This window comes from Nanorana parkeri, unplaced genomic scaffold, assembly GCF_000935625.1.
Source record: "Nanorana parkeri isolate BGI_ZX_2015 unplaced genomic scaffold, ASM93562v1 scaffold3069, whole genome shotgun sequence".
Classification (NCBI taxonomy): domain Eukaryota; kingdom Metazoa; phylum Chordata; class Amphibia; order Anura; family Dicroglossidae; genus Nanorana; species Nanorana parkeri.
The window spans coordinates 60,031-70,381 of record NW_017309337.1 but is presented as its reverse complement, the minus strand read 5'-3'; the positions used below and the strand labels follow the sequence as shown (position 1 = coordinate 70,381).

At 42.3% G+C, this 10,351-nt stretch overlaps 1 protein-coding gene across 1 annotated transcript in view; it reads right to left on the bottom strand.

Annotated features, from left to right (window-relative positions):
- Positions 1–2,790: 2,790 nt before the first annotated feature.
- The window catches only part of LOC108802730 (thimet oligopeptidase-like), a 61,999-nt gene continuing 54,438 nt past the window's right edge, over positions 2,791–10,351 (bottom strand). The window contains exon 13 of the mRNA XM_018574584.1: positions 2,791–3,347. Coding sequence (XP_018430086.1) covers positions 3,210–3,347 — 138 coding nt within the window. The 3' untranslated portion in view covers positions 2,791–3,209. The remainder of the gene's footprint in view (positions 3,348–10,351) is intronic.

Sequence of the window (10,351 nt, the reverse complement as noted above, 5' to 3'; positions counted from 1 at the left end):
CCCAAGGGTGATAAACTGATCGTCTCTGAAGGGCAGAGAACCAGCTGCTGTTGGCCACCAAGGAGCTAGCCGTATGAGAAAACATCTCACCTGATTCAACTTTAGTAAAATCCGAGGGATCAAGGACAGAGGAGGAAAAGCATAACCTAGGTTGAAAACACAATCTTGAGCTAGAGCATCTATGCCCAATGAGACCCCTTCCCTTCCTCTTGAAAAGAAAGCTCTTACTTTCCCGTTTTCCTTGCTTGTAAACAAATCTATATCCTTTTATCTGACCCCACTTGTAGACTATCAGATTGACAACCTCTAGCTTCAGTCCCCACTCGTGGTGAATAGGTCTCCAACTTAAGAAGTCTACCTTCACATTGTACTGACCTCTTATGTGCACAGCCGAGATAGACCTCTGCCCAGAGAAGAATCTGCTGAGCCACTGCTAATAGGCCTGGAGATCTGGTGCCACCCAGAGGAGTCAAATAAGCCACTCTGGAGTTGTCTGAAAAAATCTGAATCTCCCGCTAACAATGCCTCCCGCACTGCCGAAAGCTCCCTAATATTTGATGATGCCCTGCTCACTTCTTGCGGCCAAGGCCCTTGAGCCTGAAGTCCCTGGGCATGGGCCCCCCAGCTCCAAGAGCTTGTGTCCGTGGTGGCCCTGTCTTGACTAATTTGGTATCACAACCTGCCTTCTTGCAGCCTCTTTGGAACTACCAACAGAGAGCTCTGTCGGGAGCTGAACTCTGAAGTCCATGGCCTCCTTTTTCCTGTCCCATTGGGACAACAGGAAAATTTGTAATGTTTTTGCATGTAGTTGAGCCCAATCCAAAGCTGGAATAGCTGATGTCATGACCTCCAACAATCTAATTTTTTCCCTTAGAAAACCATGGATTGGGTAGGATTTTTTCTATGTTCAGAATCCACCCTAATCTCTGTTGTACCTCACAAATGGTATCTGTGCATCCTTTATATATAAAAAAAATAAATTAAAACAAAATGTATATCACACATTAAAAAACATGGATGCACAAATCCCATGAGCCCCGTATGCTCCTTAAAAATTACAGCTGCCTCCTAACTTTTGAATTTTTCTCTAGTCTGGTTTTGGAGCTGGAAAAGTATCTGTATTTGTACCGAGTATGGTACTTGCTATTTGAACATCCCTAATTGCGAAACTTCTTTTCAGGAAATGTTTTACCCTGCTCTGATGATCTGGCAAGTACCTCATCCCCAAACACTAACTTTCTTTCAAAGGGCAACCCACAGAGTCTAGCCTTTGAAGACCCACCTCCCTCTCAGGACTTTAACCAAATGGTACGTCTGGCAGAATTTAGAATTTAGCCCCAGACCTAGCACAGGCACTAACCAATTCTGCTGAAGCATCAGCCAGACAGGCCACTGCCTTACCAACTACTGAAAGGATTCCAAAATCTGTTCTGCTGGAGAGGTTTGGATACTCTTTCCAACCATAAATCCATGTTTCTAGCAAGTGGCAGCAACAGCTAGTGCCATAGATGCCGCATTAGCATCCCAAGCCTTACGTAAAAGGGGCTTCCGCCTTCCGGTCCATTTGATCCCTTATATTACCAGCATCCTCAAATGAAAGATCAGCCTTCCTTGAAAACTGAGCTAATGGAGCATCTAATTTTGGACACTTAAAATATCTGTTATCGTCCTCTGTGCTAAAGGAAAACTATCTTTTCCAAGATCTAAAATATAGGAGCTTACGCTCTGGCTCCATCCATTCCCCAGAAGTACTTAACTGACTGGTATATAGGAAAAACTCTACCCTGCGTTTCCAGCAAACCCCTGTACACTCTATCCTTAACTAAAATGGCTTGTGGAGGATCTGGGAGTTTGTTCAGTAGCATAGATTGACTAATAATAATAATACATTTCTTCTAATGGGAACAGATGTCTAGAGGGGCAACTTTCCACATCTGATACAGGCCCATCTAATGCCTCAGAAAGAGGCCTAACGTTTGCTTAACCTCCTTACCAGCCCCTTGGCTTTAGACGCCACACTCGCCTGCCTGCCGTCTTCCTTCATCTAGGCAGCCGCGGTGTTCCCCCAAACCATTTCTGGCTCAGAAAAACCGCCCGAAGGGCTGCGCCCGCTGCAGCATCAGCATGCAGAGCGCAACGGAAGTGACATCAGAGCCGGAAATGAGGCTGCGCGCCCAGAACGAGGCTTAAAGCGTGCGGCTCCACTCGAAGTCAGAACAAGAACCCACGCCACTGCAACAAACACCGGGCAGCCGCAGACAGGCAATTGGAGAAATAATTGCTATGTTTAATATGAGCCTATGCCCAGATCATACACAGTAAAGTACTCTGAACAAGCAGTAGAAGCACTTTAAAAACAAGCCTTCAACTACGTATGCACAGGCATTGTGAATTACTTTCAAAATTCACAATACAGGCACTGAAATCTTAGCTTTTTATATGTGATCTTGGCAGGCTGACAGCCCTCCAATGTAAACACACAGATGTTTCAAAGCGGTTAAAAACCAAACAAAAACTGGATGTCAAGAGTCTTTCTGGTGATCTTTGAGCATCAATAACTTCCCATTTATAGCAGCTAGAAAGGTCTTGTTTTAAAGCTTTTTTTTTTTTTTTACTGCTCGTTAAGAATGTGTAAACAGTTATTGTTCATAGTCTGGGCACAGGTACACTTTAAGTCTAATAACTTTTCACATTGCTGGAGTTGCAATGATAAAAACAGAATGCTGACAAGGTTTAAACACAAGTATATCAGTCAAATCAGAACAAAAAAAAACAAAAAAGGAAGAAACACTGGGATCAAATCATTTATTTAGATAGGCACATGTAATTCCACAGTGGTAATGATTCATAGAACCCTATTTCAAGTAGGTAAGTAGAGTGTTGACCAAATCTGGTTCTCTCTGTGTTAAAGAGATGAAGAGTAGATGGATGGTTAAAAACATATTTAATTGTTTTCCTATGATTCAAAAGTATACAAAAAATTGAAGTTTCATGATTTGTAACAAGAGCACATTGTTTACAATTTTCAAAATGCATTCACAAGTTCTGCCACTGAGTATATAGGGAATACCTGCATACAGCAATTGTTAGCTTGATGTGCAAAAAAACTAACCATTTGGAAGTCCCTATTCAACTATCCTAATAACTGGAATAATTCAAATCTTGTGTGGTGTTTGCATGCCAGTTTACTAGTAGGTAGAAGCCACTAGTCATGACAGACTGGTCAGTCCTTTGCTCTCAAGGAATGCTTCCTGCTTCGGGTCACGGCCAAGGAAGTTACGTAGCATTTCAATAGCATCTAGCGATCCTCCAGGCTTTAGGATAAAGTTTCTGTAATCTTCACCCACCTAAAATGGATGTTCAAAAAAATACCATGCTTAATAAAAAAAAGGTATAAAACAGACAAACCCCCTCTATTTATTGATCCATTTGCAAACCAAGGAGCATCTACACACAATTGTAGACATTTCTGGGTCTGCACTCAGGGTAGCCCAGCTGGGTACACAGTACAGAATCACAGCATGTCCACTGAGAATTCCAATTTACTTTTCTAGAGGGTTGGGGTACAGGATGGGCATCAATTTGTCAATCGTTTTGATCCAGCATAAGATAAGATGATTATGTTGCAGAAAGGGGATAAATTAATATTAGGGGTTATTTACAGTTATGTTATGTGTTAGAGAGGGTTAATAGTAAAAATTTCCCCCCGGAAAGGTTAAAAGTAACCCTATAGGGTCAAAACAACAAAAAATTAAGACTCATTATACTTACCTTTCCAGCCACCTGTGATTTGAAATGCTGCTCCCCAACTGCTGCATGTATTTTACACCTCCTAGTGTGTGAATAGCTGCTTCTCCCTCTCCACCAGCTTATACACAACTACAGGATGTATGAGCCTGTAGGAAGAAACCACTATGTGTGGAGGGGGAAAACAGGTATTTTGACTCATCCGACAAGTCACATACTTGCAGCATGTTCCGGAAAAGCTAAGTATAGTGCCACATTCTTTTACAGGTATCACATTTTTTGCCATTTTGGCCCTGTAGTTACAGTCGCATTAAGTATTCAGGCTGGTGTTAAGTGTTGGGGATACCAACAGACTCTCAGAAAACAAATACATGGGAAAATGTGCACTCTAATAGCTCTATACGGTGCAATAACAGAATATGGTTCTAGTGAGTGTGTGCGCCAGACAGTTCTCTGATGATGCAAGTCTTATACAGTAGAGCTGAAACAATTATTCGATTAAAATCGACGATGGAAAAAGTTGTCAACGTTTTCCATCGTTGATTCGTTGGCTAAAATTCAAATTTCCAGCTCGCCGCTCACGCCACGCCCACGTCGGTTACAACGCTCACGCGTAACCGACGCTCGCGCAACGCCTACGCCGGTAAACCCAATCACGCCGATTATGCCACACCCACGCTGAGGACATGCGCCTGGCCTCTCCTGCTGGTGAGCTTCCCGACTCGCCGCTGCCTGCCGACAACGCCGCTGCCTGCCGACAACACGGTCATTCAAGGTAAGTCGAGATCGGCCAGGAGCTTTTTAATGTCTCCTGTTTTTTTTTTAAAGCGGCACACTGCCGAACATTAGCAGTTATAGAGGAACACCAAATCCCAGCAATAATACATTAAACACCCTTTATAATGTATTATTGCTGGGATTTGGTGTTCCTCTATAGCTGCTGGTGTTCAGCAGTGTGCCGGTGTATTATAAATTGGTATTCTGTAGAGCTGCAACAATTATTAGATTAAGTCGATTAAAATCGACGATGGAAAGCGTTGTCAGCGGTTTCCATTGTCGATTCGTCGGCTAAAATTTACATTTCCCACTTACGCCCGCCTGTTCGCCGCTCCATACACGAGTTACGCTATGCACGCCACGCCGCGTACCCGGCCACCGCACAAGCCGGACACACGCCCGCAGCTGCAGCGACTTACAAGGGTTCAGAAACAGGTAAGGGGGACCTGTTTTAATGTTTCCCGTTTTAGAAAAAAAAAAGCGGCACACTGTAGAACACCAGCAGCTATAGAGGAACAACATATTCCAGCAATAATACATTAAACAGCCTGTATAATGTATTATTGCTGGGATTTGTTGTTTCTCTATAGCTGCTGGTGTTCAGCAGTGTGCCGGTGTATTATACATTGGTATTCTGCATTGCATTGTATTGTATTGTACATGGTGTTCTGCATTGTATAATACAACCGCACACTGCAGAACACCAGCAGCTATAGAGGAACACCTAATCCCAGCAATAATATATTAGGCAGCCTGTATAATGTATTATTGCTGGGTGGGAGGGAAAATGGCTAATTGGGCCCAATTTGGACATTTTCACTTAGGGGTGTTCTCACTTTTGTTGCCAGCGGTTTAGACATTAATGGCTGTGTGTTGAGTTATTTTGAGGGGACAGCAAATGTACACTGATATACAAGCTGTACACTCACTACTTTACATTGTAGCAAAGTGTCATTTCTTCTGTGTCGTCACATGAAATGATATAATAAAATATTTACAAAAATTTGAGGGGTGTACTCACTTCTGAGAGATACTGTAGATGCTACTTTGTTTTATAACAAAATATTAATCACCACCAAAAAAGATACTTAACCCAGAACAATTTTTGTTCAAAGGAATATTTTACTCCTTAGCTTTCTGCATCCGTCAATTACTTCAGCAGTGAAAACCTAGTGCCTAGTTCAGGTGAGATGAGTATCTGAGAGAAGCAGGTAAGCGATGCAACCACTCTGCAGCCATTTAAAATTGAAATGTCAGTTTTTTTTGGTAGTGTTAATCTTTTAAAATATCATATTAAAAACGCACATAGTACTGAACATACTGGAGGTCACATCTTGGCAATTGTCTGTAGTTATCTCACAGACTGCTTGTCATTAAGGACAGCATTAAATAGCAAGTTAACCTCTGCAGTGCAGAAATGATAACTCAATAAACCCTATATTTAAAACTGCTGATTTTAACTGTTGTAAAGCCGACAGTCGGCTCTACAAGTTTAAACAAAAGTCGCCGGGAGTCTGTTTAAACAGCCCCGATGCTGGCGACGTACACTGTACGTCGTCAGTCACGAAGGGGTTAATGTCCCTCCAATTTTTTTGGGGGGAAAAAAATCGACTTCTGCACATATTGCAAGGAGTTTGGAAAAATTTACAGCAGATCTTAAACTGCATAGGTTCTGTAGATACTGAAATAAGCTACTTCGGTGCACTTTTAAACTGAGTGCCATGTGGAACGTTCTGCCTTTTTTAAAAATCAGTGTTGCAATTCAGATAGTTACAGCAAAATTTGATAGAGTTCTAGGAAAAACTCTGTTTACAAACTGAATACAGTTGCAATGGCCATATGAAAGAAAAATTGTTATTTGCCAGGTTTAGAAAACCCATTCATTTCTGCAAAAGTAAGTTTTATAAAAAAAAACATTTTACAACAGCTTTTCAGCATATACAAAACATACAGTAAACATGTCAAAAGGCACATAAGCATAAAGACCTGAAAAAGTAACTGAGGATCCCCGTTGCTGTTGCAAACATATAATACACCACAAGTAAATAGAGCCATAACTCAATTCATCTTTCATGTGACACCTCCCCTAGATACGGGGATGGTATTACCAACAGCCCTCCATTGTCCTTATGCAGTATAGGGGGCATCACACATTGATAGAACCACACTTGGGGCAAACAGGGGAATAGTCCCCAGTGCTGTCCATCAGAAATCCACAGGAACACACAAACAGAACGAACATCAAGTTAAGAAGAGGAAGGAGAAACATATGAAAGGAAGAGGAAAAAAAGAGCTAACAGAGATAAAGGAGAAAAAGAGAAAAAAAGGAAAAAAAAAAAAAAAAAAGGGAAGGGAGAGGGGTGTCAACCCCACCGTCATCATCACGACTAAAAAAGGTTCACAACTGTGATTCCCTGTGTCTCACCATCTTATCAAAAAGTGGAAATGAGCTCACTTGAGGGTCCGAAATTCCCCAGAATCCATAAAACAAAATCCAGGGCATCCATCTGCATAAGAAAACATCAGAGTGGTCGGCCCGCTTGGCTACCAATTCCTCAAATCTCGTTAAGCGGCACAGTTCCGCAGTCCACTCCGCGACTGACTGGGGAATTCCAATGCCTAGGTATGAGAACTATGGTTTACTATTGATAAAAAGAAGCAAAGAAGGGAGTTCTTTAATTTAGAGATGGGGCCCGGAAAGATAGACAATATAGCCATTTGAGGCAATATGAACTGCACTTAGATGTAACCTTCGAGTAAACGTGCAAGATGGCTCGCCAATAGGGCAGAATCAGTGGGCAACTCCACCAAATGTGAGAGTCAGGGTACCCCACCTCACCCAGGCATCTTCAACATGTCGTAGGATAGGAAATATACATTTGGTGCATCTGAACCGTAGCCCTATACCATCGGGTCAGTAGCTTGAAATTGCGCTCCTGAACCAAGGAAGACATACTCAATTTATGTGTAAAGCAAAACCACTTAAACCTGTCCTCCTTAGAAAAAGGACCACATCCCACTCCCCAGCAGACAAAAGAAAAAAGTACAGTGATTCCTCACAATCCACTAAAATAAAGGAGTTCTATAGAAAGGAGACAAGATGCGGAGGCGTTTCGCCAGATGCGCATTATCACTCAAAAGGGGTGAGGGATCTATAGAGATGTCCAGAAGTGGATAGAATCTTCAGAAAATGTTGAAGCTGAAGGTGGGCAAACCAAGAATTACGTGGTGGAAGGTCAGGGCTAAAAAGTAGGGAAAGGGACTTCAAGGCACTACCAGAGATGCCCTGAAAGACAAGAGGGTGCATCAGCCCCCCAGCAAAGGAAAGTACAAACTCCACATCCTAGAGAAAAATCAGGAGGAGCCAAAACAGGAGTCATAGGATCCTGGAACGTAGACAATTATATGTATGCATCATAGAATTCCATACCCGTAGGACCAAGGTCATGAAAAAGGGCAAGTCAGAGCTCAGAGGTCGAGAGCCATGGAGATTAGTTAGTGGGACAGGAGAAAGGTTGAGCTCAAGGAGAACCCAGGATGCAGGGTCGCGAAAATCAAACCGATAAAGCAAATTAGATAAATGATTAGCCCCGTTATACGACTAAATCCAGAAGAGCAGCCCCACCATTTTACTTTTTCTTCACTAAAACTGTATACCGGAGCCTAAGCTTTTTATTCCTTCAAATATAGCGCAAGACCACTGATCGCAGCTGACTAAAGAATTGAGTAGGGAGGATTATGGGAAGAGTTTGAAATAGGTAGAGGCAGCGAGGGAGCAAATGCATTCTAAACAAATAATGCAATTGTACCAAACCAGCTGTGATGTAAATTCATCAATGAGAGAAGCTCGGCTTCCATGGATCGTAGTAAGGGGGCATAGTTGAGTGTATAGGTCTGTCAAATTGGAGGGTATATGGACCATAATGTAGTAAAGTGATCATCTGCTTAGCGTTGTCCTTGGCACTACGCTGGGGCACAAATCCCATTTGATCTTTGTGAATCAGTGCTGGAATAAAAGCCGCCAATCTGGTAGCTAGGATCTTGGCATGACCAGTGACGGCATAGAAAGCCACTGGCATCAGGCCCATTTAAACAGACAAAGCCGCCGGGACTCCGTTTAAACTTGTAAAGCCGACTGTTGGTTTTACAACAGGCTCCTGAAGCCCAGCAATAAGCTATTGAAGTGTGATCTGAAGTGTGAGGTCTTTTGGATCCCCAGTATCACATTCAAGAGTACCTGTCACCATCATCTGCTATCACATGGGGGGCTTGTAAGCCCCTCTATGTGATAGCAATTAAAAGTAAAGTAAAAAATAAATACAAAAATGTAAAAATATGTAATAAATGTAAAAATAAATAAAAAAAACACCCAGCGAGCACGCGTGTCTTTATGTAAACATGCGTCGGGTGCGCCTGCATATGAAAACGATGATCGCGCTACATATGTTGGGTAGTACCGCGCATAGAGAGCAGGAATACCAGGGCCAATATTTATGCGCATCTCTAAACTGATGACATGTGGGGGCTTTTAAAGCGTCGTCTATGGAATTTTTGGGGTACTGAATTTTGTTGCAGTTTCACGGTCGCACACAATTTTTAACCTGCACATATTAGGTATCTATTTACTTGTTGTAACCTCATCTTTTATATATTTTTGTAAATTGTATTTTATTGTGATTGGGGCATTTAAGTGCATTCATCATAAAATGTTGGTGTTTGATAAGGAGTTGCGCTAATATGGTGCAATATGAACATTTGCAACTGCCACCATTGTATCCTACAGGGTCTTAGCGTTCAGAAAATATATAATGTTTGGGAGTTTAAGTAATTTTCAGGCCTAAAATGTAGATTATAACATGTACACAAAAAAATGAAAAAAAGGCCTCGGTCACTAAGGAGTTAAGATCTACGTTGATCAAGGAGATGGGGGCGATAATTATTGCAATGCATCGGGTCTTCGTCCAGTTTCGACAAGACAGTCACATGAGCTTCCAAGGATTGGCGAGGGAAGGGGCAGGGTGGAGAGCTAGCATTGAAAGACTTAAGAGGGAACGCCAAAAGATCCAAAAAAAAAGCCCTGGTAAAACTTGGTGGTAAAGCCACCTGGCTCAGGGCTTTTGCCCGTCGGGAGTATTTTGAGCCTCTGGAAAAGTTCAAGGTCAGAGAATGGCTCACAGAGCCTGGAGGGCTTGAGATGGAAGATGGGGTAGAGTAGTATCATCTAAGTAAGTCTGTAAATCGGACGCACGATCGGTGGAGGACAGAACGTTCGGATGGGGTTGCATGTTATAAAGATGGGAGAAAAACTCCTGAAACTCCACCACTATGAGTTCCGAACGATGGACCACGCCCTGCTGATTCAAATGAAGTTTAGGAACATAAGTCAACGTCCTTTGTTTACGGATAGAGCGAGTCAATAATCAACCACTTTTGTCACCGTGCTCATATAACCTACTCCGAACTCTATAGGATAAATACTTTGCATCCAAGACTTTCTGGATTTTGGTCCGGGTCAGAGTCAAATCTTGTAATATGACACAAATATAAATGTTCAAAGTCTACTGCTTCAGTTTATATGATGGCAATTTGCATATACTCCAGAATGTTATGAAGAGTGATCAGATCAATTGCAAAGTCTCTCTTTGCCATGAATATTAACTTAATCCCCAAAAAACTTTTCAACTGCATTTCAGCCCTGCCACAAAAGGACCAGCTGACATGTCAGTGCTGCTCTTGTTAACACAGGTGTCAGTGTTGTCAAGGACAAGTCTGGAGACCACTCTGTCATGCTGATTGAGTTAGAACAGACTGGAAGCTTTAAAAAGGA